The 17,060-nt window shown below is 37.8% G+C and overlaps 1 protein-coding gene and 1 long non-coding RNA gene across 2 annotated transcripts in view; one reads left to right on the top strand and one right to left on the bottom strand.

Annotated features, from left to right (window-relative positions):
- Window positions 1-17,060, bottom strand: part of RASEF (RAS and EF-hand domain containing) — a 187,534-nt gene that overhangs the window by 3,821 nt on the left and 166,653 nt on the right. The window contains exons 13-15 of the mRNA XM_053702459.1: window positions 12,825-12,906; window positions 9,729-9,843; window positions 387-506 (exon numbers count right to left, since the gene is read on the bottom strand). Of these exons, the coding sequence (XP_053558434.1) occupies window positions 387-506; window positions 9,729-9,843; window positions 12,825-12,906 (317 nt within the window). The remainder of the gene's footprint in view (window positions 1-386; window positions 507-9,728; window positions 9,844-12,824; window positions 12,907-17,060) is intronic.
- The window catches only part of LOC128649280 (uncharacterized), a 260,717-nt gene that overhangs the window by 85,050 nt on the left and 158,607 nt on the right, over window positions 1-17,060 (top strand). The gene's annotated exons all lie outside the window — the stretch shown is intronic.

The following is a 17,060-nucleotide window of genomic DNA, read 5'->3' as shown; positions in this document are numbered from 1 at the left end:
AATCCCTAGCTAAATAACACATTTCAGCCAAATTGATATTCAATATGGAAACGTATCATCTGTCTCTGAATCAAACTAGCTTTATGTAACAAACCTCTTATGATACTCAGTAGGATATAATTGCCAAGTCACATAATGTTGTAATACCAGTATGGCCAATGCCTTTTATAGCTCAATGTGGGATGCAATTACATATGCAGGTATCCTATCATGCCAGAATCTTGTATACATGTACTCAGCTATGTATCAGCAAATGAAGGCTCAGGAATATTATTTTTATTATCTGATGATAGAGAGAGTTTGCCATCCAAAAGCTTGTACCATTTTGAGCTGTGCTGAAACAAATGGGTTATTGAGTATAGTGAGTAATATAAACAAACACATACCATAGACAACTTTTCCCCAAAACTTGTAGGCACACACTTATGTCCTTGTTCTGTCATTATAGGTCGAAGGTCAGCTTTATTTCCAACCATCATTACAGGAATGTTCTCACTAGTAGCGTCCTATCACAGACAAAACAGACATATTTTTATTGTTCATAAAATTATTTCTCTTATCCTACTGTTTTAACTTTTTAATTTGTCATAGAAAACAGGAAAATCTCTTTAATTTCAAAATGAGTATTTTAATGTTCACAATAATTATAAAATTAGTAGAAAAATAGTGACATATATTACATTTTTACATCTTACATCTTAAGAAATAGGTTAAAATAACAGTAATGTGTATTCCCTATATTTAAAGGAACATAAGCAAACAAATAATAAAATGCTCTAATATAGTATATTAGATCATTTTATTATTGCACTATTTCTTACCCAGACAGATGTGTCTTACCCTCAAAAAGTGGTTAAAAACATGGTCAGCCAGTAGTTATGCGCATATGCCCCTGACTGCATTCAGCTCCAGACCAGTAGTGCATTGCTGACTCAGTTGACTTTATGTATTAAACATATTTTCAGGGGTTAAAACATCATTCTACTTTCATGCCAGTGCAATGAAATAAATAAAATACTGTAACACCTTAAAGGGTTTTATTATTGCTCTCTTATGCCCCTTTAAGTATCAGCTTTTTGTTTTTAGCCTACTGATCATGAGTAGCCTTTAAATCACCCTTTCTGCAAATGTCAGATAATCTATCTGCAGGCTTCTGGCCTTCCTTTCTGTCATATGTATTTGGGGGCTAATTTCATGGAGAGTTCATACAAAACAGCGCCACAAGCACCATTAGAGAGGATTCATAGTAGTAATTTTGTTCTACTGTATCAACATTCTTCCATGCTTAGAATTTAATGATTGACAACTTTTCTTCACCCCCTCCCAGCTTGCTTGCTGATAGTTCTCTCTTCTGCTTCAGATTCTACAGTGAAGCACTCTCCTATAACTAGGGTGACCATATTGACACTTTAAAAAGGACACATATGAAAAATACATGTCAGGGCTGTTTTAAGGGCTGTTTAAAGAAATGTTTTGTATAAGAATCCTGACATATGTATTTTTCATATGTGTCCCTTATTAAAGTGGCAATATGGTCACCCTACCTATAACCCCGTCCGCCTCTCAATGGGAAATGTTAAACCCTCACCTGATCAGAACCTGTAACCCAGGGGTTTTCTACTTGATCTTAAAATAATTCAAAACTTGCATAGGTTAAAAAACATAATTTATGCTTACCTGATAAATTTATTTCTCTTGTAGTGTATCCAGTCCACGGATCATCCATTACTTATGGAATATATTCTCCTTCCCAACAGGAAGCTGCAAGAGTCCACCCACAGCAAAGCTGCTATATAGCTCCTCCCCTAACTGCCATATTCAGTCATTCGACCGAAAACATGCAGAGAAAGGAAAAACCATAGGGTGCAGTGGTGACTGTAGTTCAAATGAAAAAATTACCTGCCTTAAAGTGACAGGGCGGGCCGTGGACTGGATACACTACAAGAGAAATAAATTTATCAGGTAAGCATAAATTATGTTTTCTTTTGTTAAGTGTATCCAGTCCACGGATCATCCATTACTTATGGAATACCAATACCAAAGCTAAAGTACACGGATGATGGGAGGGACAAGGCAGGTACTTAAACGGAAGTTACCACTGCCTGTAAAAAACCCTTTCTCCCAAAAATAGCCTCCGAAGAAGCAAGGTATCAAATTTGTTAAATTTGAAAAGTATGAAGCGCAGACCAAGACTCCGTCTTGTAAATCTGTTCAACAGAAGCCACATTTAAAAAAGGCCCAAGTGAAAACCACAGCTCTAGTAGAATGAGCTGTAATCCCTTCAGGAGGCTGCTGTCCAGCAGTCTCATAAGCTAAAGGAATTATGCTTTTTAACCAAAAAGACAGAGAGGCTGCTGAAGTCTTTTGACCTCTCCTCTGTCCAGAATAGACAACAAACAAGGTGAACGTTTGATGAAAACTGTAGTAGCTTGTAAGTAAAACTTTAAAGCACAAACCACGTCCAATATTGTGTAATAGACGTTCCTTCTTTGAGGAAGGATTAGGATACAAGCATGGAACAACTATCTCTTGAGTGATGTACTTGTTAGATAACACCTTAGGAAAAAACCCAGGTTGGTACGCAGGACTACCTTATCCGTACGAAGGACCAGATAAGGAGAATCACATTGTAACACAGATAACTTGGAGACTCTACGAGTCGAGGAATTAGCTACCCAAAAGGAACTTTCCAAGATAAAGATTGATATCTATGGAACAAAAAAGGTTCAAACGGAACTTCTTGAAGAACCTTAAGAATCAGGTTTAAGCTCCATGGCGGAGCAACAGTTTTAAACACAGGCTTGGATCTAACCAAAGCCTGACCAAATGCCTGAACGTCTAGAATACCTGCCAGACGCTTGTGCAAAAAAATAGACAGAGTAAAAATCTGTCCCCTTTTAAGGAATTAGCTGACAACCCTTTTCTCAAAAACATCTTGGAGAAAAGATAATATCCTGGGAATCCAGACTTTACTCCATGAGTAACCCTTGGATTCATAACAATCAGATATTTACACCATATCTATGTTCAATTTTCCTAGAGACAGGCTTTCATGTCTGTATTAAGGTATCAATGACTGACTCGGAGAAGCCATGCTTTGATAACATCAAGTGTTCAGTCTCCAGGCAGTCCATCTCAGATTGATTCTATTTAGATGGTTGAAAGGACCCTGAGGTAGAGGGACCTGTCTCAGAAGCAGAGACCGTGATGGAAAGGATGACATGTCCACCAGATCTGCATACCAGGTCCTGCGTGGCTACGCAGGCGCTGTTAAAAACACCAAAGCCCTCTCCTGCTTGGTCTTGACCTCCGGAGGAAATCCCACTCCCCCGGAAGAAAAGTCTGACGATTTAGAAAATCCACCTCCCAGTTCTCAACACCTGGGATATGGATAGCTGATAGACAAGAGTGAGTCTCTGTCCAGTGAATTATTGTAAGACTTCTAACATCGCTAGGGAACTTCTGTTCCCCCTTGATGGCTGATGTAAGCCACAGTCGTGTATATTGTCCGACTGAGTATGATGTACCTCAGAGTTGCTAACTGAGGCCAAGTCTGAAGAGCATGGAATATCACTCCCAGTTCCAGAATATTTATTAGAAGGAGGGTCTCCTCCTAAGTCCACTATCCCTGAGCCTTCAGGGAGTTCCAGACTGCATCCCAACCTAAAAGGCTGGCATCTATTGTAACAATTGTCCCATCTGACCTGCGGAAGGTCATACCCTTGGACAGATGGACCCGACATAGTCACCAGAGAAGAGAATCTCTGGTCTCTTGGTCCAGGTTTAACAGGGGGACAAATCTGTGTAATCCCCGTTCCTCTGACTGAGCATGCATAGTTGCAGCGGTCTGAAATGTAGACGTGCAAACGGTACTATGTCCCTTGCCGCTACCATTAAGCCGATTTCATTCATGTACTGAGCCACCGAACGGCGCGGATGGGATGAAAAAACACGGCAGAAATTTAGAAACTTTGACAACCTGGACTCCGTCAGGTAAATTTTCATTTCTACAGAATCTATCAGAGTCCCTAGGAGGGAAACCCTTGAGATTGGGGATAGAGAACTCTTTCCTTGTTCACTTTCCACCCATGTGATCTCAGAAATGCCAGTACTACGTCCGTATGAGACTGGGCAATTTGGATGTTTGACGCCTGTATCAGGATGTCGTCTAAATAAGGGGCCACTTCTATGCCCCGCGGTCTAAGGACCACCAAAGCGACCCCAGAACCTCCATAAAGATTCTTGGGGCTGTAGATATCCCAAAGGAAAGAGCTACAAACTGGTAATGCCTGTCTAGAAAGGCAAACCTGAAAAACGATGGTGATCTTTATGCATCACAATGTGAGGATAAGCATCCTTCAAATCCATTGTAGTCCTCTATTGACTCTCCTGGATCATAGTTAAGATGGTACGAATAGTTTCCATCTTAAATGACGGAATTCTGAGGAATTTGTTTAAGATCTTTAGATCCAAAATAGGTCTGAAGGTTCCCTCTCCTTGGGAACCACAAACAGATTTGAGTAAAAACTCTGTCCCTGTTCCTCTCTTGGAACTGGATGGATCTCGTACACAATGTAAGAATGCCTCCTTCTTTATCTGGTTTGCAGATAATTGTGAAAGGCGAAATCTCCCCTTTTTTTGGGGGGGGAATCTTTGAAATCCAGAAGATATCTCTGGGATATAAATTCCAATGCCTAGGGATCCTGGGCATCTCTTGCCCATGCCTGGGCGAAGAATGAAAGTCTGCCCTCTATAGGATCCGTTACCGGATAGGGGTCCGTTCCTTCATGCTGCCTTAGAGGCAGCAGCAGGCTCCTTGGCCTGCTTATCTTTGTTCCAGGTCCGATTGTCTCCAGACCGCCTTGGACTGAGCAAAAATTCCCTCTTGTTTTGCCTTAGAGGAAGAGGATGCCACACCTGCCCTGAAATTTTTAAAAGGCACGAAAATTAGACCTTTTTTTTTTTTTTTTTTTTTTTTTTTTTTTTGGCCCTTGATTTGGACCTATCCTGAGGAAGGGCATGACCTTTTCCTCCAGTGATATAAGCAATAATCTCCTTCAAACCAGGCCCGAATAGGGTCTGCCCCTTGAAGGGAAGTTAAGTAGCTTATTTATTAAAGTCACGACAGCTGACCATGATATAAGCCATAGCGCTCTGCGCGCCAGTATAGTAAAAAACAGAATTCTTAGCCGTTAGTCTAGTCAAATGAACAAGGCATCAGAAAACAAAGGAATTGGCTAGCATAAGCTTGTCAAATATATTCATCCAATGGAGTCGCTTAACTGTAAAGCCTCATCAAGAGACTCAACCCAGAACGCCGCAGCAGCAGTGACAGAAGCAATGTATGCAAGGGGCTGCAGGATAAAACCCTGTTGAATAAACATTTTTTATCCATTGGATCTAAAAAGCACAACTGTCCTCATCAGAGGTAGTGGTACGCTTAGCTAGAGTAGAAACTCTTCTCTCCACCTTAGGAACTGTCTGCCAGAAGTCCCGTGTGGTGGTAACTATTAGAAAACATTCTTCTAAAAAATAGGAGGGGAAGAGAACGGCACACCTGGTCTATCCCATTCCTTATTAAAAAAAATTTAGTAAACCTCTTTAGGTATTGGAAAAAAACATCAGTACACACCGGCACTGCATATTATTTATCCAGTCTACACAATTTCTCTGGCCCTGCGATTGTACACATTCATTCAGAGCAGCCAAAGCCTCCCTGGAGGTTCTCAAGCATAAATTTTAAATGTAGAAATATCAGAATCAGGTTAAATCATCTTCCCTGAGTCAAAAAAAATCACCCACAGACTAAGCATATTGTGAGGTAGTATCATACATGGTTCTTAAAGCGTCTGTATGCTCTGTATCTACCCCCAGAGCTAACTGCTTTCCTTTAATTTCAGGTAGTCTGACTAATACTGCTGCCAGAATATTATTCACCACCTTTGCCATGTCTTGTAAAATAAACGCTATGGGCACCCTTGATGTACTTGGCGCCATTTGAGCGTGTGTCCCTGAAGCGGGAGTCGAAGGGTCTGACACGTGGGAGAGTTAGTCGGCATAACTTTCCCCTCGACAGAATCCCCTGGTAAAAGAAACGCTATGGGTGCCCTTGATGTACTTGGCGCCATTTGAGCGTGAGCCCCTAAAGCGGGAGTCAAAAGGTCTGACACGTGGGGAGAGTTATTCGGCATAACTACCCCCACGACAGAATCCTCTGGTGATAATGTTTTTAAAGACAAAAAATGATCTTTATTGTTTAACATGAAATCAGTACATCTGGTACACATTCTAAGTTGGGGTTCCACCATGGCTTTAAAACATAATGAACACAGAGCTTCCTCTATGTTAGACATGTTAGAACAGACTAATAATGAGACTAGTAAGCTTGGAAAACACTTTAAATCAAGTTAACAAGCAAATATATAAAACGTTACTGTGCCTTTAAGAGAAACAAATTTTGTCAAAATTTGAAAAACAGTGAAAAAAAGGCAGTAAAACAAACGAAATTTTTACAGTACATGTAATAAGGTAACAGAGCATTGCACCCACTTGCAAATGGATGATTAACCCCTTAATGCAAAAAACAGATAAAATAAAATGACATAGACGTTTTTAAAAACAGACACAACAAACTGCCACAGCCAACAGTGGGAAGCTTCAGTTAACTGTTTCTATGCAAAATTTAAGCCAGCCATGTGGAAAAAACTTAGGCCCCAATAAGTTTTATCACCAAACATATGTTAAAAAAACGATTAAACATGCCAGCAAACGTTTTAAAACACATTTTTATAAGAGTATGTATCTCTATTAATAAGCCTGATACCAGTCGTTATCGCTGCATTTAAGGCTTTACTTACATTACTTCGGTATCAGCAGTATTTTCTTAGTCAATTCCATTCCTAGAAAAATATTTTACTGCACATACCTTATCTGCAGGAAAACCTGCACGCCATTCCCCCTCTGAAGTACCTCACTCCTCAGAATGTGTGAGAACAGCAAATGGATCTTAGTTACGTCTGCTAAGATCATAGAAAAACGCAGGCAGATTCTTCTTCCAAATACTGCCTGAGATAAACAGCACACTCCGGTGCCATTTAAAAATAACAAACTTTTGATTGAAGAATAAACTAAGTAGAAAGCACCACAGACTCTCACGACCTCCTATCTATGTTGAGGCTTGCAAGAGAATGACTGAATATGGCAGTTAGGGGAGGAGCTATATAGCAGCTTTGCTGTGGGTGGACTCTTGCAGCTTCCTGTTGGGAAGGAGAATATATTCCATAAGTAATGGATGATCCGTGGACTGGATACACTTAACAAGAGAAATACAAGACTGTATATTATAGTCATCTTACAGTTCATAGTTGTAAGAAGAAATAACTGTAATGGTTTAATTCTCCTTCTGACAAAATGGTGTTTATACTTTTGATCTCTGAAAATATGTTCAATAGTGTTAATTGTAAATTAGACTTTTTTTTTTATCAGACCATGCAGGCACCATGTCATACTTGTTGAGGTCCACAAGAGATAGCATTTCTTGGCATTTGTTCAATATATAAAAATAATATCCACAGTTGTCCATCTTCTACTTACTATGGGCTAGATTATGAGTGGAGTGACATTTATCGCTCCCACTCGAGCGTTAACTCCGCTAGTAGTAAGCTTTCTGCACGTATCGGATACCACATGTATTACAAGTTAGAAGTAAAAAGATTTCGCTCGAGCACTAACCTGATGAGCGCAAAAACCCAAAGTTACAATATTGCAATTGCATTAACGTATTCCCCCATAGAAGTCAATGGAACATGAAAAGTGGAAAAAACTAACACCTTACTCACGTGCAAAACTGATCTCAAGTGCGTTAACCCAACATGAAAATATTAATGTATGTACAAGAACAGTACAAGAACAGTATCAGATATATATAGAAATATATATTTTCTAATAAAAAGGACATTACTCTATATGTAATAAATATAAGAATGTAAAATATGCATTTTGTGCATCATGTGTCCAAATTTAGATTTTAACACGGTCGGGTTAGTGCACATGAGAACTTTAGTATTCTTAAGGCGCGTTATTGAAATATTATATATAAAATATTAAAATAAATTAATAAAACTTATTAAACATACTGTAAAATATAGATATATTATATGGATTATTTAGAATATTTTACAGTATGTTTAATAATTTGTATTCATTTATTTTAATATTTTATATAGAATATTTCAATTAAGAATTCTAAGTTTTCATTTTACATTTTCACATAAAAAATAAAGTACTTTTTATTATTAAATATATATTTCTATATATATCTGATACTATTCATGTAAAATGCATATCTATACCTATATATATATATATATATATATATATATATATATATATATATATATATATATATATAGGAATAGATATGCAGGTATAGGTATACACACATATATATATAGAATATAAGTTATTATCTTGTAAGTGAAGAACATTGTAATGTAAAATATGTACAGTAAATATTCAGTAAAACACAATTACATCTATACACACAATCACATCTATACATATATTATATATATATATATATATACACACATACATACATATTTAGATATTTATATGTATGTGTCTGTGTTAAAGCCCTTTGTCTGCCTTTTTTTTCACCTGAGACCTCATATCTTTGAGCCCTTATAACTTTTGATTGCATTTTTTACTAACTATCAGACAATGTTATTATGAGTGTAACTGTACTTTTTAAATGTAAACTTTTTTGTGCAACTTTTTTTCGAGCGTTAACAGTTAACCAGAGATCTGAAGCTTTGCACTAACCCAATACGCATTAAATTCAATTGTGCTCAAGCTAACTCATTTACTTTCAATTGTAATATGCGTGCTACTTCTGACACGTGTAAAACACCCGTGATGAACCCCTTATCGCTCAAGCGCAATAGTTAGAGCTCCACTCGTTATCTGGCCCTATGTGGGTGAAGCTCAATTGGAAACGTTCTTTTTTTTCTAATAGGGAATACTTGACAATAGAATGTGTGGTCAAATGAAGAACAGGGCTTTTACATTATTGTCCCAAAACCAGATCTAATTCATTAAATATGCAACTGCCCCAAAATTCTACAGTTTCTGGGAAAGTCTCATATTTTCTTTCGAAACTAGTAAAAATTTAAATTAAATTATCAATCTTAAATATTCTACTGATTGAAATTTGCACTTGGAGAAAGTTGATAACAAACATTATTTTATTGGCTTGAAAATTAGTTTTCAAAAACTGGGTTGATAAAGCATGCCTCCCTGTGAAAAATCTGCAATGCTGGGTTGAAAAATCAGTCGGTTAAAAAAATATGATAGCAGATTTGCTAGAAATAAAGGCTAAAGGGCCAATGCATAAAAGATTTAGATGACAATTTAAAGGAAAATATCATAGTCTCATGGTTGGAATTAGTTTTAAAGAATTGTCTTTTAATCTTGGAAGTAGATAAATTATGCCTAAATTGTTTTTGTTTTTTTACAGGAAATTGGTTTTGTGAAAAAATGTTGCTAATATATAATGTATATATATATATATAAAAATATATATATAAAAATATATATATATATATATATATATATATTGTTGAATATGTAAATACTGTATTATAAAGTTATATATGGAAAATAAAATAAAGATTTTTTAAATATTAAATCTAATACATCAAAAATAACTCTTTAAAACATTCTTTTACCTCAATCATATCTATCCATTCTCTCACATTTAAGAAGCTTTTTTCACAAGTTACATCATACAGAAGGAGGACTCCATCTGCTCTCCTAAAATACGATTTTGCGATACTTCTGAACCTAAAAAGCAAAACATAAACATATAGACCTTTCTAGAAATGTAAGAAAATAAATTAACAATTAATATAGAAATAAATGCAAACATGATTTAAATCACTGGGCGCTAAAGTAAGACATTTCACAGCCACTCTAACTAGAGCACAAGTTGAAAGTAAACAAAATTTGCACTCAACTGATTAGCACGACTGAAGATCTCGCGTAAAGTGTAATGGTTAATACAAAAATCTGTGTTTTTTGTTTACCTGAGACTAGTATTGCTTTTGAGCAGCCAGGAGGGATAGAGGGAGCAAATGTCAGGATAGATGGAGCAAATATCATTGGTGTCATTGGCCACCAATAATACAGCTGCACAGCTTCTTGGGCTTTGATGATATCTCAGTGACTGGTGGCTAGCGTGTAGTAGAATTGGGTAAGAACTTCTTAATAAAATGAAGTAGTGATATATATTTGGGAGCCATAAATCCATAAATCTTGCTTTTTTGGAAGTGGTGGTGTGGCCGCTGGAGGAGTGACTTTCATCTTTCTGAGATAGTCTAGTGAAGAGGGTTTGCAAGTCCAGGAAGTGACTGGATTGCAGGATAGTGTCTATTGACATTTGAGCTGATGAATGTTCTTTATGCATACAAGATAGAGCATTTGCCTTCCCATGCTTAGAGCATGGGTGATAAGTCACTTGGAATGAGAAAAGGGAAGAAAAACAGAGCACATCTAGCTTGCCAGGCTCTTAGTCTTTTAGCGGTGTAGATAGATTTGAGATTATAATGATCTATGTAGAAGATGACAGGATACACAGAGTTTAGCTTCCTGGAATAGAAAGTCACAGGATGCAACAAATTTTTTATTCCATCTCGCTGTGAAAGGATGGATCCTAAGGCAGTGTTGGAGGAATCTAATTGCCGAAAAAAGACCTTTGAGGAGTCAGCCTAAATCAGAATGTGGTTTGGGTCAATAGTCTCTATATTTTTTCAAAGGCCTCTTACGCCTGCATGGACCAAAGGAACTGATCTTGTATTTTTGTAAGAGCAGTGATGGGGGCACAGACCTGCGAGAAGTTCCAGATTAAACTTCAATAAAAGTTGGCGAATTCTATGAAATGCTGGACCACCTTCTTGTCTTTGGACCAATCCAGGACTGCTTGTACCTTGCAGGTATCCATCTGAATGTGGCCAGAATAGAGAACATAGCTCAGGAACTCAATGGTGTTGGCATCAATTATACATTTATCGATCTTAGCATAACTGCCATGTTCTTGTAGGCGTTTTAGTACAGAAGGCACACAGTCTGTATCTTAGGCTGGTGAGGGCAAGAAGAGGGTGTTCAGGGAAGGCAATGGTTGGTTCTGGGTAGTAGGCTGGCAGGGGAGGAACTGTTGGTACTGTAGCTGGTACTGGAGGTGAAGGTGGCAAAGGAGCTTGCTTCTGCACATTCCATACTGGATCTGCCACTGACCTGGTAGGCCAAACAGGAACTGGAATGCAATAGCAGCGAGACAGCACACCATTACAAGCACAACCTTTAGTGGAACCTAGAGATTAGGATAGGATACTAATAGGTTTGTAGTGGCACGGGGGCTTTATTAATTAAATCAAGAATAATAAACAAAGCCCAAGTGATGTGTCCAAGAGGAGTAGAGGAGAGGAGTCCGAGGTGAAAGCAGCATAGAAGGTTCATAAATGGATAAACATATACAAAGTAGCCAGGAGATCAAATGACATGGGGAGCAGGGATGGATTATGGAGCAGGTACGCAGGGCAGGAGCAACATCAGGGTTAGGAACGGGAGCAGAACGCCAGGTAACCATAGCCAAAACCAAACGTTAGCCAAATTAGAGCATATAATTTTTTTGACTATATTGGAATTTTAATGCTCGTAGGTTGATCAGTCCTTCATTGTAATGCTCTTTGAATATTAGTAGGAAGCACCAATAAGCCAATGAGCATTTAAAGGAATTACAACTGATCTTGGTATGTTAGCTTAAATTTAAACAGCTTCTATTTCATACTTTTTAGGCAACATGTTTACTGCTGTTCTCTCATATGGATGACAGACATTTTTGAGCACAGTGTTCCTTTAAACAATACAATATTTATGCTGATCATTTACATATAATACTGAACAGCATCAGACACTCTGACCAGGGGATGGACATCTCTAAATACAATTTTATCTTACCTAGTAAAAGCCCTTATTAGACAGGCGATGACAGACAAACCATGATTTATCAGGCAAATTAAGTTACAAATCTCAGTACCACATCATGACTACTTGTCATGTCCTGCCATAGCATCCAATAGATAACTCTTAACCTTTTGCCCACCAGGGTGGGTTACACTGTTGCTATGCAATGTTTTGCAACCTTCTCTGGCAATCAGAGGGTTTCAATATTCTATTGTAAATTCAAAATATCATTACCTTGCACATTCTGCAGCAAATTCAGCTCTTACAACTGTTTAGCACAAAGCAAAGCAAAGATTTATACATAATGACAGCAACCCCTTAAGCTACTGGTTCCCTTAACCTTCAAATCAATACTGTCTCTCTTTAAACTGATTGTCAATGGGCCTTGTATACAGACAACCTCTTAGCACTAGAGGGAAACATTTCTTGCCAGACTGATCAATGTCACCACGTCTAACCTGTTTCTAACCTTCTTCACAGAATCAAGCTTTTTCATTTCATAACAAACCAATTTAGAAACTGAAAAAAAACTCTGCAGAGTGAAATTACCTATTATTTTTCTGTCAACTCATTTCTCAAAGGTTTTGGTACAACATGATAAAAGCCTGAAATCCAGTGTTCTACTGAAAAAAATGTTCCTTGTACCATATGGTGAACACTTCATTAATGTTCCTTAATATTTTATTAGTTTGATGTAATTTCTTCATTATCAAATAACACATTGCTAAAGTGTATTTTAGTTATATTTTATATATTATTTATATATTATTTTATATATTTAGTTATATTTTTTTATAACATACCTTTCCTGGCCAGCTGTATCCCAAAGCTGCAAGAGTGTGGGCTCACCATCTACAACCAGTGTCTTCATTTGGAAGTCCACTCCTAAGTAACACACAAAGAAATAACTGCGGTCATTGGTGCTCTGTTTTTATGAACGATAATATACGGCTAGATTACGAGTCTTGCGTTAGCCTTAAAAAGCAGCATTGAGGGGCCCCAATGCTGCTTTTTAACGCCCGCTGGTATTACGAGTCAGGCAGGAAAGGGTCTACCGCTTACTTTTTTTCCGCGATTTTAGCTTACCGCAAATCCCCTTACGTCATTTGCGTATCCTATCTTTTTAATTGGATTTTCCTAACACAGGTATTACGATCGACTAAAAAAGTGAGCGGTAGACCCTCTCCTGGCAAGACTCCTACCTCATATAAAAGTCAGTAGTTAAGAGTTTTATGGGCTAACGCCGGAACATAAAGCTCTTAACTAAAGTGCTAAAAGTAAACTAACACCCATAAACTACCTATTAACCCCTAAACCGAGCCCCCCTCCACATCGGAAACACTTAAATAAAATGTTTAACCCCTAATCTGCCGACCGGACATCGCCGCCACTTTAATAAATGTATTAACCCCTAAACTGCCACACTCCCGTCTCGCAAACACTAGTTAATTTTTATTAACCCCTAATCTGCCGTCCCTAACATCGCCAACACCTACCTACATTTATTAACCCCTAATCTTCCGACCCCAACGTCGCCGCTACTATATTAAATTTTTTAACCCCTAAACCTAAGTCTAAACCTAAGTCTAACCCCCCTAATTTAAATATAATTTAAATTAAACAAAATAAATTTACCATAATAAAATAAATTAATCCAATTTAAAACTAAATAGTTAAATACCAATAAAATAAACCCTAAGCTAGCTACAATATAACTAATAGTTACAATGTAGCTAGCTTAGGATTTATATTTATTTTACAGGCAACTTTGTATTTATTTTAACTAGGTAGAATAGTTATTAAATAGCTAAAATAAGTACAAAAGTACCTGTAAAATAAACCCTAACCTAAGTTACAATTACACCCAACACTACACTATAATTAAACTAATTACCTAAACTACCTACAATTAATTACAATTAATATAAATAAAATAAATTATGAAAAAAAGCAAACACTAAATTGCAGAAAAAAAAAGAATTACAAGAATTTTAAACTAATTACACCTAATCTAATCCCCCTAATAAAATAAAAAATCCCCCCAAAATAATAAAATTCCCTACCCTATACTAAATTACAAATAGCCCTTAAAAGGGCCTAACACTACCCCCTTGAAGATCACCCTACCTTGAGCCGTCTTCACCCAGCCGGGCACAAGTGGTCATCCAGAGGGTCCGAAGTCTTCATCCTATCCAGCCCGAAGAGGACATCCAGACCGCAGAAGGTTTCATCCAGGCAGCATCTTCTATCTTCATCCTTCCGGAGCGGAGCGGGTCCATCTTCAAGACATCAGACGCGGAGCATCCTCTTCATCCGACGGCCGATGACTGAATGACTGGTCCTGTAAGTGACGTCATCCAAGATGGCGTCCCTTGAATTCCGATTGGCTGATAGAATCCTATCAGCCAATCGGAATTAAGGTAGGAAAAATCCTATTCGCTGATGCAATCAGCCAATAGGTATGACCTTGCATTCTATTGGCTGATTGGAACAGCCAATAAAATGGGAGCTCAATCCTATTGGCTGATTGGATCAGCCAATCGGATTGAACTTCAATTTTTCCTGCCTCAATTCCGATTGGCTGATAGGATTCTATCAGCCAATCGGAATTCAAGGGACGCCATCTTGGATGATGTCACTTAAAGGACCAGTCATTCAGTCGTCGGCCGTCGGATGAAGAGGATGCTCCTCGTCGGATGTCTTGAAGATGGACCCGCTCCGCTCCGGAAGGATGAAGATAGAAGATGCCGCCTGGATGAAGCCTTCTGCCGGTCTGGATGTCCTCTTCTGGCCGGATAGGATGAAGACTTCGGACCCTCTGGAGGACCACTTGTGTCCGGCTGGGTGAAGACGGCTCAAGGTAGGGTGATCTTCAAGGGGGTAGTGTTAGGTTTTTTTAAGGGGGGATTGGGTGGGTTTTAGAGTAGGGTTGGGTGTGTGGGTGGTGGGTTTTAATGTTTGGGGGGGTATTGTATTTTTTTACAGGTGAAAGAGCTGATTACTTTGGGGCAATGCCCCGCAAAAGGCCCTTTTGTAATTTAGTATAGAGTAGGGAATGTTATTATTTTGGGGGGCTTTTTTATTTTATTGGGGGGTTAGATTAGGTGTAATTAGTTTAAAATTCTTGTAATTCTTTTTTTTCTGTAATTTAGTGGGGGTTTTTTCATAATTTAGTTTATTTAATTTAATTGTAATTAATTGTAGGTAGTTTAGGTAATTAGTTTAATTATAGTGTAGAGCTAGGTGTAATTGTAACTTAGGTTAGGGTTTATTTTACAGGTACTTTTGTACTTATTTTAGCTTGGTAGTTATTAAATAGTTAATAACTATTTAATAACTATTCTACCTAGTTAAAATAAATACAAAGTTGCCTGTAAAATAAATATAAATCCTAAGCTAGCTACAATGTAACTATTAGTTATATTGTAGCTAGCTTAGGGTTTATTTTATAGGTAAGTATTTAGTTTTAAATAGGAATAATTTATTTAATTTTAGTAAATTTATTTAGATGTATTTAAATTCTATTTATGTTAGGGGGTGTTAGGGTTAGGTTTAGACTTAGTTTTAGGGGTTAATAAATTTATAATAGTGGCGGCGACGTTGGCGACGGCAGATTAGGGTTAATAAATTTAATATAGTTGCGGCGACGTTGGGGGGGCAGATTAGGGGTTAATAAATATAATGTAGGTGTCGGCGATGTTGGGGGCAGTAGATTAGGGGTTCATAAGTATAATGTAGGTGGTGGCGCTGTCCGGAGCGGCAGATTAGGGGTTAATATAATGTAGGTGTCAGCGATAGCAGGGGCATCAGATTATTGGTTAATAAGTGTAAGATTAGGGGTGTTTAGACTCGGGGTTCCTGTTAGGGTGTTAGGTGCAGACATAAAATTCATTTCCCCATAGGAAACAATGGGGCTGCATTAGGAGCTGAACGCTGCTTTTTTGCAGGTGTTAGGGTTTTTTTTCAGCCAGCTCAGCCCCATTGTTTCCTAATGGGAAATCGTGCACAAGCACGTTTAGCCAGCTCACCGCTACCGTAAGCAACGCTGGTATTGAGGTGAGATGTGGAGCTAAATTCTGCTCTATGCTCACCTTTTTGCGGCTAACACCAGGTTTAACAACCTGTAATTCCAGCGTTACTTTAGGTGATCTGAAACTAAGCGTTAGCAACACACCCCTGTTACCGCAAAACTCGTAATCTCGTTGATAGTTAGTTGTCAACAGTTGAAAAAATAAACATTTGCAAGGGCACTTTTCAGCATAGCAATCAAGTAAGCAGCTTATGAGAGTAGTGACCCAGTCCACAGACGTTTCCATAGCTCCACCCAAAACACCCCAAGTAAATTGTTATTAATATATAGATAATATTAAATATTAGAGTTGTGCAACGCCAAAAAAGTTGGTTTGTCCAAATCTTTCTGAACAAATATTCGGGAGAATTTAATTCCCCAATATTCATTGGTTGCACTACTCGATATTTGTTTTATTTTAAACTAAATGGATACTGAATATTAGTAGAAAATGTACATTCATTTTCGTTAAATGAAAGTAAATGTAGCTTTATACTTGTCTTTAGCGAGCTGGAGAGCAGCTCTAACCCACTCCTCTTCTTCAAAGAGCCCCAGCCATGCAAATAGGAAGCTTAGAGCGGCAGCTCCCAGGGCCTGCACTAAAGAACATTCTACTTTAGAGCAGACCCTGGGAGCCACCAAGCTAAGCCTCCTATTGGTGTGGCCGGGGCTCTGTGAAGAAGAGGAGCAGGTTAGTGCGGCTTTCCAGTGCTCTAAAGGTATTTAACCCCTTAAAGGTAATTTAAAGAAGATGAGTGCATACTGATAATTCAGCATTTTTTCTTCAAATTTAATTTCATTCAGATATTCGTCTCATTAAAACAAATATATTTTTCATTACAAACTTGCATTTGTAACAAAACAAATGCACATCTCTATTAAATATAGTATAATGCAATCTATTCTGTTGACTGCAGAACATTCACACATGTCCATTCACCAAATTCGGGGCTAGATTACGAGTGGAGCG

This window comes from Bombina bombina, chromosome 2, assembly GCF_027579735.1.
Source record: "Bombina bombina isolate aBomBom1 chromosome 2, aBomBom1.pri, whole genome shotgun sequence".
Classification (NCBI taxonomy): Eukaryota; Metazoa; Chordata; class Amphibia; order Anura; family Bombinatoridae; genus Bombina; species Bombina bombina.
Note: the sequence above shows the minus strand (reverse complement) of the source record. Positions and strands in the feature narration are given on the sequence as shown.